Here is a 22,479-nt window from a genome sequence, read left to right on the forward strand (position 1 = left end):
GAAAATTCTCCTTCTTAGAGTGTAAAGATGGTTAGTTTATTCACCCCAAAAAAAAGATGGTTAGTTTGAGCTAAACTTGGCCACTTAAGCTAATGAAACCATTAGTGGCCTATGCTAATTAGTTCCTAGAATAAAATAGAGAAGGATGTAGAAGGACGAAGAAAGTAAGGGAGAAACTTTCTTCTTCAGAGCTAAAAAAGACAGTTATAGAAATAAAAGAGAATTATGAATAAAATCGAAGGGAATTCAAATTCATGCTTGTGGACTTAAGAATTCAACACTTTTTTGGGTGAATAATTAACCTTGAATCTGGTTCATAAGTTAAACTCAAATCGTTAAGCTACAATTACACAGAAAATTCTCTTTCCTAAACTTCCCACTTAAGCTAATGAATCAGTTGGTGACCTAAGTTAATTAGTTCCTTGTACAAAATAGAGAAGGATGGAGAATGACGGAGAAGGTTAGAGAGAAACATTCTTCACGAGAGCTAGAAGGGAAAGTTAGATGAAAGAAAAGAGAAATTGGAAGAAAATCAAAAGGAATTCAAATTCACCCTTTTGCACTTGAGAATTGAACACTTAGGTGACTTTGAAAACCTTAAATAAGGTGCTTAAGTTAAAACTAATATCTTTAAGCCCCAGTTAATCCAGAAATTCTCGTTCTTAGAGGCTAAAGAAGGTTAGTTTGAGTTAAACAGGGCCACTTAAGCTTACTACAGAAACAATTAGTTGTCTAAGTTAATTAGTGCCTAAAACCAAATGGAGGATGGAGAAGGATGGAAAAAGTTAGATAGAAACTTTCTTCTTGAGAGCTAGAAGAGAAAGTTACAAAAAAATATAAAAAAAATAAATGAAGAGTAGAAAATCAAATGGAATTCAAATTCATCGTTATGGACTTGAGAGTTCAACACTTGGGTGAGTGAGAAGGATTGAATGAGGTGCTTAAGTTAAACTAATATCGTTAAGCTACAATTTACTCAGAAAATTCTCTTTCCTAGAAGCTATTCAAGGTTAGTTTGAGTTAAACTTCCCAACTAAGCTAATGAATCAGCTGGTGACCTAACCTAGTTAGTTGCTAGAACAAAATAGAGAAGTACGGACATGGACGAAGAAGGTCAGATAGAAACATTCTTCATGAGAGCTAGAAGACAAAGTTAGAGAAAAGAAAGAGAAATAGGAAGAAAAATCAAAGGGAATTCAAATTCATCCTTTTGGACTTGAGAATTGAACACTTTGGTGATTTAGAAAACCTTAAATGTTGTGGTTATATTAAATAGAGAAAGATGTAGAAGGACAGAGAAAGCTAGAGAGAAACGTTCCTCTTGAGATCTTGAAGAGAAAGTTAGAGAAAAGAAGGAGAAATAGGAAGGGAATTCGAATTCATCCTTTTGTGCCTGAGATTTGAACACTTAAGTAATTTAGAAAACCTTAAATGAGGTGCTTATGTTAAACTAATATCGTTAAGCTACAGTTACTGAGAAAATTATTTTTCCTAAACGCTGAGCAAGGGTAGTTTGAGTTAAACTTCCCACCTAAGCTAATGAATCATTTAGTGGCCTAAGCTAATTACTTCATAGAACAAAATAGAGAAGGATGGCCAAGGACAGAGAAGGTTATCGTGGAACATTCTTCATGAGAGCTAGAAAATAAAGTCCGAGAAAAGAAAGAGAAATAGGATGAAAATCAAAGGGAATTCAAATTCATCGTTTTTGACTTGAGAATTGAACACTTTGGTGATTTAGAACACATTAAACAATGTGCTTAAGTTAAACTAATGTCATTAAGCTCCAGTTAATCCGAAAATTCTCGTTCTTACCTAAGCTAATGAAGCAATTAGTGGCCTAAGCTAATTAGTTCCTAGAACAAAATAGGGAAGGATGGAGAAGTATGGAGAAAGTTAGAGAGAAACATTCTTCTTGAGAGCAGGAAGAGAAACTTGGGGAAAGGAAAGAGATATAGGAAAAAAATCAAAGGGAATTGAAGTTCATCCTTTTGGACTTTAGAATTGAACACTTGGGTGTTTAAGAAGACCTTAAATAAGGTGCTTAGGTTGAACTAATATCATTAAGCTACGATCACTCATAAAATTCTCGTTCCTAGCGGCTATGCAAGGCTAGCTTGAGTTAAACTTTGCCACTTAAGCTAATGAAACAATTAGTGGCCTAGGCTAATTAGTTCCTAGAACAAAATAGAGAACGATGAAGAAGGACGAAGAAAGTTAGAGAGAAACATTCTTCTTGAGAGCAACAAGAGAAAGTTAGAGAAACAAAAGAGAAATAGGAAGAAAATTAAAGGGAAATCAAATTCATTCGTTTGGACTTGAGAATTGAACACTTGGTGGTTTCGAAAACCTTAAATAAGGTGTTTAAGCTAAACCAAGATCGTTAAGCTTATATTACATTGAAAATTCTCCTTCTTAGAGTGTAAAGATGGTTAGTTTATTCACCCCAAAAAAAAGATGGTTAGTTTGAGCTAAACTTGGCCACTTAAGCTAATGAAACCATTAGTGGCCTATGCTAATTAGTTCCTAGAATAAAATAGAGAAGGATGTAGAAGGACGAAGAAAGTAAGGGAGAAACTTTCTTCTTCAGAGCTAAAAAAGACAGTTATAGAAATAAAAGAGAATTATGAATAAAATCGAAGGGAATTCAAATTCATGCTTGTGGACTTAAGAATTCAACACTTTTTTGGGTGAATAATTAACCTTGAATCTGGTTCATAAGTTAAACTCAAATCGTTAAGCTACAATTACACAGAAAATTCTCTTTCCTAAACTTCCCACTTAAGCTAATGAATCAGTTGGTGACCTAAGTTAATTAGTTCCTTGTACAAAATAGAGAAGGATGGAGAATGACGGAGAAGGTTAGAGAGAAACATTCTTCACGAGAGCTAGAAGGGAAAGTTAGATGAAAGAAAAGAGAAATTGGAAGAAAATCAAAAGGAATTCAAATTCACCCTTTTGCACTTGAGAATTGAACACTTAGGTGACTTTGAAAACCTTAAATAAGGTGCTTAAGTTAAAACTAATATCTTTAAGCCCCAGTTAATCCAGAAATTCTCGTTCTTAGAGGCTAAAGAAGGTTAGTTTGAGTTAAACAGGGCCACTTAAGCTTACTACAGAAACAATTAGTTGTCTAAGTTAATTAGTGCCTAAAACCAAATGGAGGATGGAGAAGGATGGAAAAAGTTAGATAGAAACTTTCTTCTTGAGAGCTAGAAGAGAAAGTTACAAAAAAATATAAAAAAAATAAATGAAGAGTAGAAAATCAAATGGAATTCAAATTCATCCTTATGGACTTGAGAGTTCAACACTTGGGTGAGTGAGAAGGATTGTTGAATGAGGTGCTTAAGTTAAACTAATATCGTTAAGCTACAATTTACTCAGAAAATTCTCTTTCCTAGAAGCTATTCAAGGTTAGTTTGAGTTAAACTTCCCAACTAAGCTAATGAATCAGCTGGTGACCTAACCTAGTTAGTTGCTAGAACAAAATAGAGAAGTACGGACATGGACGAAGAAGGTCAGATAGAAACATTCTTCATGAGAGCTAGAAGACAAAGTTAGAGAAAAGAAAGAGAAATAGGAAGAAAAATCAAAGGGAATTCAAATTCATCCTTTTGGACTTGAGAATTGAACACTTTGGTGATTTAGAAAACCTTAAATGTTGTGGTTATATTAAATAGAGAAAGATGTAGAAGGACAGAGAAAGCTAGAGAGAAACGTTCCTCTTGAGATCTTGAAGAGAAAGTTAGAGAAAAGAAGGAGAAATAGGAAGGGAATTCGAATTCATCCTTTTGTGCCTGAGATTTGAACACTTAAGTAATTTAGAAAACCTTAAATGAGGTGCTTATGTTAAACTAATATCGTTAAGCTACAGTTACTGAGAAAATTATTTTTCCTAAACGCTGAGCAAGGGTAGTTTGAGTTAAACTTCCCACCTAAGCTAATGAATCATTTAGTGGCCTAAGCTAATTACTTCACAGAACAAAATAGAGAAGGATGGACAAGGACAGAGAAGGTTATCGTGGAACATTCTTCATGAGAGCTAGAAAATAAAGTCCGAGAAAAGAAAGAGAAATAGGATGAAAATCAAAGGGAATTCAAATTCATCATTTTTGACTTGAGAATTGAACACTTTGGTGATTTAGAACACATTAAACAATGTGCTTAAGTTAAACTAATGTCATTAAGCTCCAGTTAATCCGAAAATTCTCGTTCTTACCTAAGCTAATGAAGCAATTAGTGGCCTAAGCTAATTAGTTCCTAGAACAAAATAGGGAAGGATGGAGAAGTATGGAGAAAGTTAGAGAGAAACATTCTTCTTGAGAGCAGGAAGAGAAACTTGGGGAAAGGAAAGAGATATAGGAAAAAAATCAAAGGGAATTGAAGTTCATCCTTTTGGACTTTAGAATTGAACACTTGGGTGTTTAAGAAGACCTTAAATAAGGTGCTTAGGTTGAACTAATATCATTAAGCTACGATCACTCATAAAATTCTCGTTCCTAGCGGCTATGCAAGGCTAGCTTGAGTTAAACTTTGCCACTTAAGCTAATGAAACAATTAGTGGCCTAGGCTAATTAGTTCCTAGAACAAAATAGAGAACGATGAAGAAGGACGAAGAAAGTTAGAGAGAAACATTCTTCTTGAGAGCAACAAGAGAAAGTTAGAGAAACAAAAGAGAAATAGGAAGAAAATTAAAGGGAAATCAAATTCATTCGTTTGGACTTGAGAATTGAACACTTGGTGGTTTCGAAAACCTTAAATAAGGTGTTTAAGCTAAACCAAGATCGTTAAGCTTATATTACATTGAAAATTCTCCTTCTTAGAGTGTAAAGATGGTTAGTTTATTCACCCCAAAAAAAAGATGGTTAGTTTGAGCTAAACTTGGCCACTTAAGCTAATGAAACCATTAGTGGCCTATGCTAATTAGTTCCTAGAATAAAATAGAGAAGGATGTAGAAGGACGAAGAAAGTAAGGGAGAAACTTTCTTCTTCAGAGCTAAAAAAGACAGTTATAGAAATAAAAGAGAATTATGAATAAAATCGAAGGGAATTCAAATTCATGCTTGTGGACTTAAGAATTCAACACTTTTTTGGGTGAATAATTAACCTTGAATCTGGTTCATAAGTTAAACTCAAATCGTTAAGCTACAATTACACAGAAAATTCTCTTTCCTAAACTTCCCACTTAAGCTAATGAATCAGTTGGTGACCTAAGTTAATTAGTTCCTTGTACAAAATAGAGAAGGATGGAGAATGACGGAGAAGGTTAGAGAGAAACATTCTTCACGAGAGCTAGAAGGGAAAGTTAGATGAAAGAAAAGAGAAATTGGAAGAAAATCAAAAGGAATTCAAATTCACCCTTTTGCACTTGAGAATTGAACACTTAGGTGACTTTGAAAACCTTAAATAAGGTGCTTAAGTTAAAACTAATATCTTTAAGCCCCAGTTAATCCAGAAATTCTCGTTCTTAGAGGCTAAAGAAGGTTAGTTTGAGTTAAACAGGGCCACTTAAGCTTACTACAGAAACAATTAGTTGTCTAAGTTAATTAGTGCCTAAAACCAAATGGAGGATGGAGAAGGATGGAAAAAGTTAGATAGAAACTTTCTTCTTGAGAGCTAGAAGAGAAAGTTACAAAAAAATATAAAAAAAATAAATGAAGAGTAGAAAATCAAATGGAATTCAAATTCATCCTTATGGACTTGAGAGTTCAACACTTGGGTGAGTGAGAAGGATTGAATGAGGTGCTTAAGTTAAACTAATATCGTTAAGCTACAATTTACTCAGAAAATTCTCTTTCCTAGAAGCTATTCAAGGTTAGTTTGAGTTAAACTTCCCAACTAAGCTAATGAATCAGCTGGTGACCTAACCTAGTTAGTTGCTAGAACAAAATAGAGAAGTACGGACATGGACGAAGAAGGTCAGATAGAAACATTCTTCATGAGAGCTAGAAGACAAAGTTAGAGAAAAGAAAGAGAAATAGGAAGAAAAATCAAAGGGAATTCAAATTCATCCTTTTGGACTTGAGAATTGAACACTTTGGTGATTTAGAAAACCTTAAATGTTGTGGTTATATTAAATAGAGAAAGATGTAGAAGGACAGAGAAAGCTAGAGAGAAACGTTCCTCTTGAGATCTTGAAGAGAAAGTTAGAGAAAAGAAGGAGAAATAGGAAGGGAATTCGAATTCATCCTTTTGTGCCTGAGATTTGAACACTTAAGTAATTTAGAAAACCTTAAATGAGGTGCTTATGTTAAACTAATATCGTTAAGCTACAGTTACTGAGAAAATTATTTTTCCTAAACGCTGAGCAAGGGTAGTTTGAGTTAAACTTCCCACCTAAGCTAATGAATCATTTAGTGGCCTAAGCTAATTACTTCACAGAACAAAATAGAGAAGGATGGACAAGGACAGAGAAGGTTATCGTGGAACATTCTTCATGAGAGCTAGAAAATAAAGTCCGAGAAAAGAAAGAGAAATAGGATGAAAATCAAAGGGAATTCAAATTCATCGTTTTTGACTTGAGAATTGAACACTTTGGTGATTTAGAACACATTAAACAATGTGCTTAAGTTAAACTAATGTCATTAAGCTCCAGTTAATCCGAAAATTCTCGTTCTTACCTAAGCTAATGAAGCAATTAGTGGCCTAAGCTAATTAGTTCCTAGAACAAAATAGGGAAGGATGGAGAAGTATGGAGAAAGTTAGAGAGAAACATTCTTCTTGAGAGCAGGAAGAGAAACTTGGGGAAAGGAAAGAGATATAGGAAAAAAATCAAAGGGAATTGAAGTTCATCCTTTTGGACTTTAGAATTGAACACTTGGGTGTTTAAGAAGACCTTAAATAAGGTGCTTAGGTTGAACTAATATCATTAAGCTACGATCACTCATAAAATTCTCGTTCCTAGCGGCTATGCAAGGCTAGCTTGAGTTAAACTTTGCCACTTAAGCTAATGAAACAATTAGTGGCCTAGGCTAATTAGTTCCTAGAACAAAATAGAGAACGATGAAGAAGGACGAAGAAAGTTAGAGAGAAACATTCTTCTTGAGAGCAACAAGAGAAAGTTAGAGAAACAAAAGAGAAATAGGAAGAAAATTAAAGGGAAATCAAATTCATTCGTTTGGACTTGAGAATTGAACACTTGGTGGTTTCGAAAACCTTAAATAAGGTGTTTAAGCTAAACCAAGATCGTTAAGCTTATATTACATTGAAAATTCTCCTTCTTAGAGTGTAAAGATGGTTAGTTTATTCACCCCAAAAAAAAGATGGTTAGTTTGAGCTAAACTTGGCCACTTAAGCTAATGAAACCATTAGTGGCCTATGCTAATTAGTTCCTAGAATAAAATAGAGAAGGATGTAGAAGGACGAAGAAAGTAAGGGAGAAACTTTCTTCTTCAGAGCTAAAAAAGACAGTTATAGAAATAAAAGAGAATTATGAATAAAATCGAAGGGAATTCAAATTCATGCTTGTGGACTTAAGAATTCAACACTTTTTTGGGTGAATAATTAACCTTGAATCTGGTTCATAAGTTAAACTCAAATCGTTAAGCTACAATTACACAGAAAATTCTCTTTCCTAAACTTCCCACTTAAGCTAATGAATCAGTTGGTGACCTAAGTTAATTAGTTCCTTGTACAAAATAGAGAAGGATGGAGAATGACGGAGAAGGTTAGAGAGAAACATTCTTCACGAGAGCTAGAAGGGAAAGTTAGATGAAAGAAAAGAGAAATTGGAAGAAAATCAAAAGGAATTCAAATTCACCCTTTTGCACTTGAGAATTGAACACTTAGGTGACTTTGAAAACCTTAAATAAGGTGCTTAAGTTAAAACTAATATCTTTAAGCCCCAGTTAATCCAGAAATTCTCGTTCTTAGAGGCTAAAGAAGGTTAGTTTGAGTTAAACAGGGCCACTTAAGCTTACTACAGAAACAATTAGTTGTCTAAGTTAATTAGTGCCTAAAACCAAATGGAGGATGGAGAAGGATGGAAAAAGTTAGATAGAAACTTTCTTCTTGAGAGCTAGAAGAGAAAGTTACAAAAAAATATAAAAAAAATAAATGAAGAGTAGAAAATCAAATGGAATTCAAATTCATCCTTATGGACTTGAGAGTTCAACACTTGGGTGAGTGAGAAGGATTGAATGAGGTGCTTAAGTTAAACTAATATCGTTAAGCTACAATTTACTCAGAAAATTCTCTTTCCTAGAAGCTATTCAAGGTTAGTTTGAGTTAAACTTCCCAACTAAGCTAATGAATCAGCTGGTGACCTAACCTAGTTAGTTGCTAGAACAAAATAGAGAAGTACGGACATGGACGAAGAAGGTCAGATAGAAACATTCTTCATGAGAGCTAGAAGACAAAGTTAGAGAAAAGAAAGAGAAATAGGAAGAAAAATCAAAGGGAATTCAAATTCATCCTTTTGGACTTGAGAATTGAACACTTTGGTGATTTAGAAAACCTTAAATGTTGTGGTTATATTAAATAGAGAAAGATGTAGAAGGACAGAGAAAGCTAGAGAGAAACGTTCCTCTTGAGATCTTGAAGAGAAAGTTAGAGAAAAGAAGGAGAAATAGGAAGGGAATTCGAATTCATCCTTTTGTGCCTGAGATTTGAACACTTAAGTAATTTAGAAAACCTTAAATGAGGTGCTTATGTTAAACTAATATCGTTAAGCTACAGTTACTGAGAAAATTATTTTTCCTAAACGCTGAGCAAGGGTAGTTTGAGTTAAACTTCCCACCTAAGCTAATGAATCATTTAGTGGCCTAAGCTAATTACTTCACAGAACAAAATAGAGAAGGATGGACAAGGACAGAGAAGGTTATCGTGGAACATTCTTCATGAGAGCTAGAAAATAAAGTCCGAGAAAAGAAAGAGAAATAGGATGAAAATCAAAGGGAATTCAAATTCATCATTTTTGACTTGAGAATTGAACACTTTGGTGATTTAGAACACATTAAACAATGTGCTTAAGTTAAACTAATGTCATTAAGCTCCAGTTAATCCGAAAATTCTCGTTCTTACCTAAGCTAATGAAGCAATTAGTGGCCTAAGCTAATTAGTTCCTAGAACAAAATAGGGAAGGATGGAGAAGTATGGAGAAAGTTAGAGAGAAACATTCTTCTTGAGAGCAGGAAGAGAAACTTGGGGAAAGGAAAGAGATATAGGAAAAAAATCAAAGGGAATTGAAGTTCATCCTTTTGGACTTTAGAATTGAACACTTGGGTGTTTAAGAAGACCTTAAATAAGGTGCTTAGGTTGAACTAATATCATTAAGCTACGATCACTCATAAAATTCTCGTTCCTAGCGGCTATGCAAGGCTAGCTTGAGTTAAACTTTGCCACTTAAGCTAATGAAACAATTAGTGGCCTAGGCTAATTAGTTCCTAGAACAAAATAGAGAACGATGAAGAAGGACGAAGAAAGTTAGAGAGAAACATTCTTCTTGAGAGCAACAAGAGAAAGTTAGAGAAACAAAAGAGAAATAGGAAGAAAATTAAAGGGAAATCAAATTCATTCGTTTGGACTTGAGAATTGAACACTTGGTGGTTTCGAAAACCTTAAATAAGGTGTTTAAGCTAAACCAAGATCGTTAAGCTTATATTACATTGAAAATTCTCCTTCTTAGAGTGTAAAGATGGTTAGTTTATTCACCCCAAAAAAAAGATGGTTAGTTTGAGCTAAACTTGGCCACTTAAGCTAATGAAACCATTAGTGGCCTATGCTAATTAGTTCCTAGAATAAAATAGAGAAGGATGTAGAAGGACGAAGAAAGTAAGGGAGAAACTTTCTTCTTCAGAGCTAAAAAAGACAGTTATAGAAATAAAAGAGAATTATGAATAAAATCGAAGGGAATTCAAATTCATGCTTGTGGACTTAAGAATTCAACACTTTTTTGGGTGAATAATTAACCTTGAATCTGGTTCATAAGTTAAACTCAAATCGTTAAGCTACAATTACACAGAAAATTCTCTTTCCTAAACTTCCCACTTAAGCTAATGAATCAGTTGGTGACCTAAGTTAATTAGTTCCTTGTACAAAATAGAGAAGGATGGAGAATGACGGAGAAGGTTAGAGAGAAACATTCTTCACGAGAGCTAGAAGGGAAAGTTAGATGAAAGAAAAGAGAAATTGGAAGAAAATCAAAAGGAATTCAAATTCACCCTTTTGCACTTGAGAATTGAACACTTAGGTGACTTTGAAAACCTTAAATAAGGTGCTTAAGTTAAAACTAATATCTTTAAGCCCCAGTTAATCCAGAAATTCTCGTTCTTAGAGGCTAAAGAAGGTTAGTTTGAGTTAAACAGGGCCACTTAAGCTTACTACAGAAACAATTAGTTGTCTAAGTTAATTAGTGCCTAAAACCAAATGGAGGATGGAGAAGGATGGAAAAAGTTAGATAGAAACTTTCTTCTTGAGAGCTAGAAGAGAAAGTTACAAAAAAATATAAAAAAAATAAATGAAGAGTAGAAAATCAAATGGAATTCAAATTCATCCTTATGGACTTGAGAGTTCAACACTTGGGTGAGTGAGAAGGATTGAATGAGGTGCTTAAGTTAAACTAATATCGTTAAGCTACAATTTACTCAGAAAATTCTCTTTCCTAGAAGCTATTCAAGGTTAGTTTGAGTTAAACTTCCCAACTAAGCTAATGAATCAGCTGGTGACCTAACCTAGTTAGTTGCTAGAACAAAATAGAGAAGTACGGACATGGACGAAGAAGGTCAGATAGAAACATTCTTCATGAGAGCTAGAAGACAAAGTTAGAGAAAAGAAAGAGAAATAGGAAGAAAAATCAAAGGGAATTCAAATTCATCCTTTTGGACTTGAGAATTGAACACTTTGGTGATTTAGAAAACCTTAAATGTTGTGGTTATATTAAATAGAGAAAGATGTAGAAGGACAGAGAAAGCTAGAGAGAAACGTTCCTCTTGAGATCTTGAAGAGAAAGTTAGAGAAAAGAAGGAGAAATAGGAAGGGAATTCGAATTCATCCTTTTGTGCCTGAGATTTGAACACTTAAGTAATTTAGAAAACCTTAAATGAGGTGCTTATGTTAAACTAATATCGTTAAGCTACAGTTACTGAGAAAATTATTTTTCCTAAACGCTGAGCAAGGGTAGTTTGAGTTAAACTTCCCACCTAAGCTAATGAATCATTTAGTGGCCTAAGCTAATTACTTCACAGAACAAAATAGAGAAGGATGGACAAGGACAGAGAAGGTTATCGTGGAACATTCTTCATGAGAGCTAGAAAATAAAGTCCGAGAAAAGAAAGAGAAATAGGATGAAAATCAAAGGGAATTCAAATTCATCGTTTTTGACTTGAGAATTGAACACTTTGGTGATTTAGAACACATTAAACAATGTGCTTAAGTTAAACTAATGTCATTAAGCTCCAGTTAATCCGAAAATTCTCGTTCTTACCTAAGCTAATGAAGCAATTAGTGGCCTAAGCTAATTAGTTCCTAGAACAAAATAGGGAAGGATGGAGAAGTATGGAGAAAGTTAGAGAGAAACATTCTTCTTGAGAGCAGGAAGAGAAACTTGGGGAAAGGAAAGAGATATAGGAAAAAAATCAAAGGGAATTGAAGTTCATCCTTTTGGACTTTAGAATTGAACACTTGGGTGTTTAAGAAGACCTTAAATAAGGTGCTTAGGTTGAACTAATATCATTAAGCTACGATCACTCATAAAATTCTCGTTCCTAGCGGCTATGCAAGGCTAGCTTGAGTTAAACTTTGCCACTTAAGCTAATGAAACAATTAGTGGCCTAGGCTAATTAGTTCCTAGAACAAAATAGAGAACGATGAAGAAGGACGAAGAAAGTTAGAGAGAAACATTCTTCTTGAGAGCAACAAGAGAAAGTTAGAGAAACAAAAGAGAAATAGGAAGAAAATTAAAGGGAAATCAAATTCATTCGTTTGGACTTGAGAATTGAACACTTGGTGGTTTCGAAAACCTTAAATAAGGTGTTTAAGCTAAACCAAGATCGTTAAGCTTATATTACATTGAAAATTCTCCTTCTTAGAGTGTAAAGATGGTTAGTTTATTCACCCCAAAAAAAAGATGGTTAGTTTGAGCTAAACTTGGCCACTTAAGCTAATGAAACCATTAGTGGCCTATGCTAATTAGTTCCTAGAATAAAATAGAGAAGGATGTAGAAGGACGAAGAAAGTAAGGGAGAAACTTTCTTCTTCAGAGCTAAAAAAGACAGTTATAGAAATAAAAGAGAATTATGAATAAAATCGAAGGGAATTCAAATTCATGCTTGTGGACTTAAGAATTCAACACTTTTTTGGGTGAATAATTAACCTTGAATCTGGTTCATAAGTTAAACTCAAATCGTTAAGCTACAATTACACAGAAAATTCTCTTTCCTAAACTTCCCACTTAAGCTAATGAATCAGTTGGTGACCTAAGTTAATTAGTTCCTTGTACAAAATAGAGAAGGATGGAGAATGACGGAGAAGGTTAGAGAGAAACATTCTTCACGAGAGCTAGAAGGGAAAGTTAGATGAAAGAAAAGAGAAATTGGAAGAAAATCAAAAGGAATTCAAATTCACCCTTTTGCACTTGAGAATTGAACACTTAGGTGACTTTGAAAACCTTAAATAAGGTGCTTAAGTTAAAACTAATATCTTTAAGCCCCAGTTAATCCAGAAATTCTCGTTCTTAGAGGCTAAAGAAGGTTAGTTTGAGTTAAACAGGGCCACTTAAGCTTACTACAGAAACAATTAGTTGTCTAAGTTAATTAGTGCCTAAAACCAAATGGAGGATGGAGAAGGATGGAAAAAGTTAGATAGAAACTTTCTTCTTGAGAGCTAGAAGAGAAAGTTACAAAAAAATATAAAAAAAATAAATGAAGAGTAGAAAATCAAATGGAATTCAAATTCATCCTTATGGACTTGAGAGTTCAACACTTGGGTGAGTGAGAAGGATTGTTGAATGAGGTGCTTAAGTTAAACTAATATCGTTAAGCTACAATTTACTCAGAAAATTCTCTTTCCTAGAAGCTATTCAAGGTTAGTTTGAGTTAAACTTCCCAACTAAGCTAATGAATCAGCTGGTGACCTAACCTAGTTAGTTGCTAGAACAAAATAGAGAAGTACGGACATGGACGAAGAAGGTCAGATAGAAACATTCTTCATGAGAGCTAGAAGACAAAGTTAGAGAAAAGAAAGAGAAATAGGAAGAAAAATCAAAGGGAATTCAAATTCATCCTTTTGGACTTGAGAATTGAACACTTTGGTGATTTAGAAAACCTTAAATGTTGTGGTTATATTAAATAGAGAAAGATGTAGAAGGACAGAGAAAGCTAGAGAGAAACGTTCCTCTTGAGATCTTGAAGAGAAAGTTAGAGAAAAGAAGGAGAAATAGGAAGGGAATTCGAATTCATCCTTTTGTGCCTGAGATTTGAACACTTAAGTAATTTAGAAAACCTTAAATGAGGTGCTTATGTTAAACTAATATCGTTAAGCTACAGTTACTGAGAAAATTATTTTTCCTAAACGCTGAGCAAGGGTAGTTTGAGTTAAACTTCCCACCTAAGCTAATGAATCATTTAGTGGCCTAAGCTAATTACTTCACAGAACAAAATAGAGAAGGATGGACAAGGACAGAGAAGGTTATCGTGGAACATTCTTCATGAGAGCTAGAAAATAAAGTCCGAGAAAAGAAAGAGAAATAGGATGAAAATCAAAGGGAATTCAAATTCATCATTTTTGACTTGAGAATTGAACACTTTGGTGATTTAGAACACATTAAACAATGTGCTTAAGTTAAACTAATGTCATTAAGCTCCAGTTAATCCGAAAATTCTCGTTCTTACCTAAGCTAATGAAGCAATTAGTGGCCTAAGCTAATTAGTTCCTAGAACAAAATAGGGAAGGATGGAGAAGTATGGAGAAAGTTAGAGAGAAACATTCTTCTTGAGAGCAGGAAGAGAAACTTGGGGAAAGGAAAGAGATATAGGAAAAAAATCAAAGGGAATTGAAGTTCATCCTTTTGGACTTTAGAATTGAACACTTGGGTGTTTAAGAAGACCTTAAATAAGGTGCTTAGGTTGAACTAATATCATTAAGCTACGATCACTCATAAAATTCTCGTTCCTAGCGGCTATGCAAGGCTAGCTTGAGTTAAACTTTGCCACTTAAGCTAATGAAACAATTAGTGGCCTAGGCTAATTAGTTCCTAGAACAAAATAGAGAACGATGAAGAAGGATGAGGACCAAATTATCCAGCTTTGGGTGAGTCTTGATGATTCTGTCTAGCGGCCCAGCTGACATAGGCCCATCTGTAAGCGAGGCCGGATCCAATAACTCAGAATCATCAAATTATGACCGGATTTCATTTAATCCACCATTGCCGTATGTTCATCCATTTACAGACACAGTATGGGTCGTTCCAGCAGCAATACAACAATGGGTTGCAGACAATATAACAGACGAAGCCCAAAGACCGCATAGGCCCAAAAGCATTATAATTGAAGGCCCATCTAGAATTGGGAAAACATGTTGGGCCCGGTCTTTGGGACCACATAATTATTATTCAGGCCACATCGACCTGAGGGACCACAAGAACGACGCTTTCTACAACATAATTGATGATGTGGCCCCACAATATTTGAAACATTGGCGCGAGTTTATTGGAGCGCAACGGGACTTTTTTTCAAATTGTAAATATGCCCGCCCAAAGAAAATAACGGGCGGGATTCCAAGTATTATATTATGCAACCCCGGAGAAGACTCCAGCTACAAAGAGTATTTGGAAAAACATGAACACGCCGGGCTCAAAGCGTGGACGATCCGAAACGCAGAATTCTACACACTCAACGAGCCCCTGTTCGCCAGAGCCAATCAAGAAGAGCCATCGTAATGCAAAGAAGAAGGCCCAACGCAGGAAGATATTCCACTTCCAATGCGGGTGTTCGTTATTCCACGTCAACGGATGTATCGAACCACATACATTGGAGAGAGAGGACGCTGTCAGGGGTCTTTTACGACACTTTGATGAACCCGATGTGGTTCAAAGCAATAGACCTCTCCAGACCGGGCAACGAGGGGGTCTACAAGATACGATGCCTATTCAACTACAACCTCCGGAAAGCATTGGGAATCCGGACGTTTACAGCGACAATGTATACGTGGCTGACAGCCCCTGGTCGCAGAAGCCTGTCGGAGACTGTATTTACCCAGCTTATTGCACGCAGGATGAGGACCAAATTATCCAGCTTTGGGATTATTAGCCCTGTAAACTATTGTCTCGCACTGACCATTGTACTTGACGAGCTTTCATATTATGTAAAAAATTGGCGATGGGACAATATTTATGTAAATTTTTATGATTAAATAAAAATGCAGTTTTATTGAATTTATGCGTCTTAATAAATTCCATTTCTGAGCAGGTTTAAGCTGGGTAAATGGGCTGTAATTGGTAAACAAACTAACGGCCCAATTACAACAATGAGGCCCATTTAATGTTTATTAGTTATTTTAAAATAGGCCCAGACATATGGTACATCAGCCCACTAGAGATAGGCCCATCAGTAAACAACGCGGCCCAATAAACATAGGCCCATCAGTAAGCGGCCCATGCAGACTATGAAAGAAGTGGACACTAAAGATAAGGCCCAAATTTTATTACGCACAAAACAGTTACAGAATAATAATTTACAATTATTTTTTATTATCTACACATCCAGAACCAGAACGCACGAGCTGATTTTGTGAAGGCGCGGTGATGTAGCAGACATCAGCGACGGAATATATCTCTGACGTCGCTTGGGTTTCTAGTTCGGAAACCGCTTTCATACCGGCGAATAGAGCATCTTCTTGCCGCTGTAAGGCGTTGATGAGCCGGATTAAACTTTCGGCGTTGTTTTCGCCGACGACCAGCAAGGACCAGTGCAGCAACAATAGATCCGGCTCGAATTTTAAAATCAAACGCCGAAATTGGCCTAGATCTCCAAGATCCATTTGCAAAATAATTCAAACTCCCCCAATTATTTTGGCTTATATAATTTCCCGCCTGCGCTTGCCTTTTTAGATTTTTAATCCTGGCCGCAGATCTAAGAGCGGATCTAGGAGCGGCGCTTGCCTTTTTCGATTTTTAATCCTAGCCGCAGATCTGGGCGCGGAGCGGAGACACTAGCCGACAACACGCCTCAAAATGCGGAAGGGAGCACCAATCGGGGGACGACACGTGGCGCGGGGGGAGCGTCCCAGGTAATATTAGTGGGACGCTCCTGGGCACCTATATAACTCACTCCCTAACTCTCTTCCCCCAGTAAAGTTTTCAGAGAGTGACTTGCGTCATCCGAGAGAGTAAGTGACGTCATCGAGAGTGAGTTATGGCATCAATGCGACGTCGTTTTAGAATCCAAAACAAGAACATTTTCCTCACGTATGCCCAGTGTTCTATTCCTAAAGAGAGATTGTTAGAGAAAATTAGAGCGTTGTTCACCACCAGGGGTCCAAATTATGTGAGGGTTGCACATGAATTACATGAGGATGGGCAACCACATCTCCATGCTCTTGTCCAGTTCCCATACCGTTTTCAGACGCAAGATCAACGGTTCTTCGACGTTACACACGATCGAAATAGTCGCCATTTCCATCCAAATGTACAGGGAACATACAACCATCAGAATGTGCTGGAATACATCTCCAAACACGAGGATTACACGGAATGGGGTGAATTCCGTGAGAGGAGCCGCTGCGCTAACCAGAATAACAAAGACAATATATACCGGGATGCACTTGCAGCCGGCACTAAGGACGAAGCACTAGCAGTGGTACGAAATGGCGACCCAAAATGTTTCTGGTTAAATTATTGGATACGGGTACGTTTGATGTGGCATCTATGATTTGGGTTGAGTTTAGTGAGCATTTATAAGTGTGGTGTAAACTGTAAAATGTTACTGATTCTTGAATACTACTTTGTTGATCAGCGTTTAATCTTGTTTGATATCTGCTGGATGACAGGGTCTATTATAGAGTCTGAACATTGTTCGAGTTGTATGGGATGGCAGCAATGTTCCCGTTGGTTGATGCTACATGCTTTGGTTTTCAGCTAGAGTGGTGCCTGAAGCTGGACATGTTTCGTTGTGATGGCTGCTGTATGCACCTCCGGTGTGAAGAAAGACGTTACTTTATGTGTTTGTTTTGTTTAGTGTGTGTGACTGCTTTTGGCTTACCCGTGTGGGATGTACACGGGGAACATGGATTTTTCTTTTTTTCATTTTGTATGTCTTTTGCTACTTAGATTTCTGGGTGTGTTCATGCTCCTCATCTGATTTGCATGCGGCCCATGAACACATTTTGTTTTGTTGCTAGTAGGCTTGGGATCTCTAGTTTTGTGGTGTGCAATTTTATTTTGTTTTTTCTTTTATTTTTGGGTTAGCGTTTTTTTTTTCTGGGGTTTTATAGGGTTGGCCTTGTTTCCTTGGCTTTTTTTAATTCTTGTATAGTGGTGGTTTGGGCCTGGGGTATGCCCCTTGTAGTGGTGTAAGTTTTTTGTCTTTATTTTTATGACTTATCCACCCAAAAAAAAAAAAAAGCCTCTAACAAAAACAAAATTCTGAGTAATTGTAGCTTAACGCTAGTTGTTTAACTTAAGCACCTCATTTAAGGTTTTCAAAATGACCTAAGTGTTCAGTTGTCAAGTACAAAAGGATGAATTTGAATTTCCCTTCATTTTCTTCCTGTTTCTCTTTCTTTTCTATAACTTCTTCTTTTAGCTCTCAAGAAGAATGTTCCTCACAAACTTTCACCCTCCTTCTCTATTTAGGCACTAATTAGCTTAGCCACTAATTGTTTCCTTAGCTTAAGTGGTCAAGTTTAACTCAGACTAACATTGCTTAGCCTCTAAGAAAGAGAATTTTTTAAATAACTTTTTTTTTGGGTAAGTAAGTCATAAAATAAAGACAAATTTTTTTTTTTTTGAATAACGATATTAGTTTAAAACTTAATCAACTCGTTTAGTGGCTTTTTTTTTTTTTTTTTAGGAGGGTACTTTTAAGGTATTCTAAATCGCCTAAGTGTTCAATTCCCAAGTCGAAAATGATGAATTTGAATTCTCTTTGATTTCCTTCCAATTACTCTTTCTTTTATCTAACTTTCTATTCTACCTCTCAAGAAGAATGTTTCTCTCTAACTTTCTCCATCCTTCTATATTTTGTTCCATAAGCTAATTAGCTTAGGCCACTAATTGTTTTATTAGCTTAAGCAACCAAGTTTAACTCAAACTAACCTTACTTAGACTCTAAGAAAGAGAATTTTCTGAGTAATTGTAGCTTAACGATATTAGTTTAACTTAAGCATCTCATTTACGGTTTTCTAATTCACTTAAGTGTTCAATTCACAAGTCCAAAACGATGAGCTTGAATTCTCATTGCATTCTTTCCTATTACTGTTTCTTTTCTCTAACTTTCTTTTCTACCTCTCAAGACGAATGTTTCTCTCTACCTTTCTCTGTCCTTCTCCATCAACTGTTTTGTTCAATGAACCAATTGGTTTAGGTTGCTAATTGTTTCAGTTGCTTATGTGGCCAAGTTTAATTCAAACTAACCTTACATAGCCTCTAAGAAATAGAAGTTTCTGAGTAATTGTAGCATAAGGATATTAGTTAAACTTAAGCACCTCATTTAAGGTTTTCTAAATCAACTAAGTGTTCAATTCTTAAGTCCAAAGGAATGAATTTGAATTCCATTTGATTTTCTTTCCTATTACTTTTTCTTTTATCTAACTTTCTCTTCTACCTCTGATGAAGAGTGTTTCTCTCTACCTTTCTCAGTCCTTCTCCATCATTCTCTATTTTGTTCTAGGAACAAAATTGCCTAGACTGCTAATTGTTTCATTTGCTTAAGCTGCCAAGTTTAATTTTATGAGTCATTGTAGCTTAAGGAAATTGGTTCAACTTAAGCACCTCATTTAAGGTATATAAATCACCTAAGCATTCAATTCTCAAATCCAAAATGATGAACTTCAATTCCTTGTGATTTTCTTCCTATTTCTCTTTCTTTTTTTCAAACTTTCTCTTCTAGATCTCAAGAAGGAATGTTCCTCTCTGACTTGCTCCGTCCTTCTCCTTCCTTCTCTATTCTGTTCTGGGAACTAAATAGCTTAGGCCGTTAATTGTTTCATTAGCTTAAGTGGCCAAGTTTAACTCAAACTAACCTTACTTAGCCTCTAAGAAAGAGAATTTTCTGAGTAATTATAGCATAACGATATTAGTTTAACTTAAGTACCTCATCTAAGTTTTTCTAAATCAGCAAAGTGTTCAATTCTCAAGTCCAAAAGGATGAATTTGAATTCCCTATGATTTTCATCCAAATTTTCTTTCTTTTCTCTAACTTTCTCTTCTCTTTTTCTTTTCTTTTTTTTTGGGGGGGGGGCGAGGGTAGTGAATAAGACATAAAATAAAACAAGAAAATTTACACAACTACAAGGGGAACGCCCTAGGCCTACCACAGCTAAACAAGACCACCAAACAAAATAAAAACATAACAAACCTACAAACTCACTAAAGCTAAAGAGAGCCAGAAAACTTAAAACCAAACAAAAAAACTAGGGCCTTACAACCTGTTCACTATCCATATATAACTAGAGATAGGGAGAATGAACAAGAGAATAAACCAACCAGCAGCAGCCTAGCACGAGTACAATCAGAAGCATCGTGTTCCAGGGAAAACATTCCCTTGACAGCAAAATGATGGCACTTGAACTATTCTTCCGCAATAGCAGGTTTGCTTGCACAATCCAGCTTCTATAACACCAAAACAAACTTATCTATGTAATTTTCCATAGCCGCACGTGCATGTAGCCCCAACCAAAAGGTAAAAATAAAGTTAAAAAATAAAATTCCCAACACAACCCGCAGGGATAAGGAAACAAAATACCAGCCAGTTGTAGACTGTACACATGCCAAAGAAAAAAGAACTATTACAATGCAGAAATGAAAGACAAAGAATTTTCCATTTGAGGATTTTCCACGTAGAGACTGGCGCAGCATGCAGCCTGGTCTTTGTGTCTCCAAAACTCTTATCCCAACATAGATCATCGGAACCAATGTACACAACAACCAGTGATAGTTGTCCAGCACAGCAGATTCTTCCATGAAGATAAACTTTTGACAGCCACCGTCCCAAATGAAGGCCAATTGGTTGTTGTTCAGAGAATCTGCCACCAAAGAATGAAAATGCAAATATTACACACCATTTTTTAATTGAAACCACACTTTAGCATGCAAAGAAAACACACGATATATTGTTCATTTGTATTTGCAGGTTAAGATATTCATTAGCTCGAACATAATAAGTTCATTTCACACTCTATTCTCTCACCAGTCAATCTTTGAATAATTTCTCACAACACTCAACCCTCAACTTAGGCACTCTATTTAGCTCCACTTGCCACTGCACAAAGTAAAAAACAGTTAGATAAACACTATGAATTGCTCTCCTTCACTCAACCCTATTATGGTGAACTTACAACACTTAGCAGCCCTCCCATTCCTGGAGATTGGGGCTTCAAGATTGTATTGGGCAGATTCCACTAAGCAATGTACCAACTATCCCCTGTAGATCTAGGCAAATTAGTGATAGATAGAAGGCTGCCTCTAATCATATGAACAATTGAGTTAGTAACCACCTTTTCAGGTTTGTGTTCCTTATTAAAGATTCTATTATTCCTTTCAAGCCAAATTTGGTAAATAGAACAAAGTAAAGTAAGCTTAAGGATTATAGAACGCAATGATTTGCCCTTGGTCTCTTTGGTGACAAAGGTTAGAACATGAGGCCATTGGAGATTAGGCCCAATTTACATTGTATTTAGCTTTAAGAGCTTCCCAAATTCTAGAAGCAAAGATACAGTTAAAGAATAAATGAGAATGGCTCTCAGCATGGTATTGACAGAAAGGGAAGCTTGGATTAGGGAACAAGCCAAACAATTGCAAACGATCCCCAGTATTTAATCTTTCATGAATAGCCATCCAAACAACAAAACTGACCCTAGGAATCATATGAGGCCCCCAAAGAAGAGTGTGCCAGGTCACAACATCAAATTTGCTCCTCCAGTGATTCCAGGCTGAGTTAATGGAAAAATCACCGTCAGAGCTTAATTGCCAAAAAGATTGGTCATTTTCTGAAGAATTAGGGGTGCAGCTACTGGGGGTAGCTGAGATCAAATCTTCCTATATTCGAAGAATTAGGAATAGGCCATTTCCAGGAATTCCCATCAACAATCTGACTGACTTTAGCCTCACTGTTGAGACAGGAATCATACAAGATTCTATCACCATACTTATTCCAAAGGGGAATAAGGGGATGCCAATTATCATGCCATAAAAAAGTAGAGTTACCTCTACCAATCTTATGCAGGATAAGAGGAGACACAGCATCCCTAAGAGATAAAATCTTCCTCCAGACCCAAGAAGGATCATTAGGGACCCTGACTTTCCAGAAACTCTTGCCTTTAAGTAGGTAGGATTTCACCCATTGGCACCACATAGATTTCTCACCTCCAGAAAACAAGAACCAGATATGCTTAGCAATGGCAGCCCTATTCCAAATGTCTAAAGATTTAAAGCCAAGGGCACCCTCATTTTTAGGGCTGCAAACCTTATCCCAAGCAATTTTGGCACTATGTATTTTAAGATCAGTACCAGACCAAAAGAAAGCTCCAATTTTGGCACTATGCTTTGTCAAGAAGAATGTTTCTCTCTAACTTTCTCCATACTTCTCCATTTTGTTCTAGGAACTAAATTGCTTAGACTGCTAATTGTTTCATTAGCTTAAGTGGCCAAGTTTAACTCAAACTAACCATGCTTTTTTTTTGGGGGGGGGGTAAGTAAGTCATAAAATAAAGACAGTAAAATGTACAAGTTTACAAGGGGCATACCACAGGTACGCCCTACAACAAATAAAAGAAGAACAAAAAACACCACAAAACAACCACTTGACAACAGAAAAAATAGAACTCCACTTTGCCCATATATCGTTTTTGACCCCAAGTAACCCCTACCATCAGAGATAATAGATGGAAACTTGGGGTGGATATATGGGCAAATAAACAAAACACACTACAGACTCATAAAACATAACAAACAAACACACAATACAAATGTAACTAACTAAACACCCAACAAGACCAATCGAAAATGATAACTGCCGTTGCTTGCTCCCAGTCTCTACCTTGGATGAAAGCATGAAATTCAATAAGCATCTCGCTTCTCATAGCCGTGACATCCTAGCCACTCCAAAGCTATGACGAAGGAAAATATCTATCCCATGAAAGATCCTGGCTGAGTCACATGAAGCCTGCATAGTCAATCACCATAATCAACAGTCTTGAGAAGTTTAGTGAAAAAACAATAGCCCCGTTGCAACAAACCAATACATAGCCAACAAAACATGAGAGCAATCATCACATCCCTCAGTCCCTTCCTAGGTAGATCACAAGCCTCAAACCCCACAGCAGTGTCCC

At 36.1% G+C, this 22,479-nt stretch overlaps 1 protein-coding gene across 1 annotated transcript; it reads left to right on the plus strand.

The window, feature by feature from the left end:
- Positions 1–16,346: 16,346 nt before the first annotated feature.
- LOC145793353 (uncharacterized) lies at positions 16,347–17,072 on the plus strand. The gene is made up of 2 exons (XM_082876163.1): positions 16,347–16,838; positions 16,947–17,072. Exons 1-2 carry the CDS (start codon positions 16,347–16,349, stop codon positions 17,070–17,072), a joined length of 618 nt encoding a protein of 205 aa, XP_082732289.1.
- Positions 17,073–22,479: the final 5,407 nt, after the last annotated feature.

This window comes from Camellia sinensis, chromosome 6, assembly GCF_055761805.1.
Source record: "Camellia sinensis isolate YWXY chromosome 6, ASM5576180v1, whole genome shotgun sequence".
Lineage (NCBI taxonomy): Eukaryota > Viridiplantae > Streptophyta > Magnoliopsida > Ericales > Theaceae > Camellia > Camellia sinensis.

Coding starts and splice junctions, on each gene's coding strand:
- LOC145793353 (XM_082876163.1), top strand. CDS start 16,347: ATGGCATCAATGCGACGTCGTTTTAGAATCCAAAACAAGAACATTTTC. Junction 16,839..16,946: donor GGTTAAATTATTGGATACGG/GTACGTTTGATG, acceptor TTTGTTGATCAG/CGTTTAATCTTGTTTGATAT.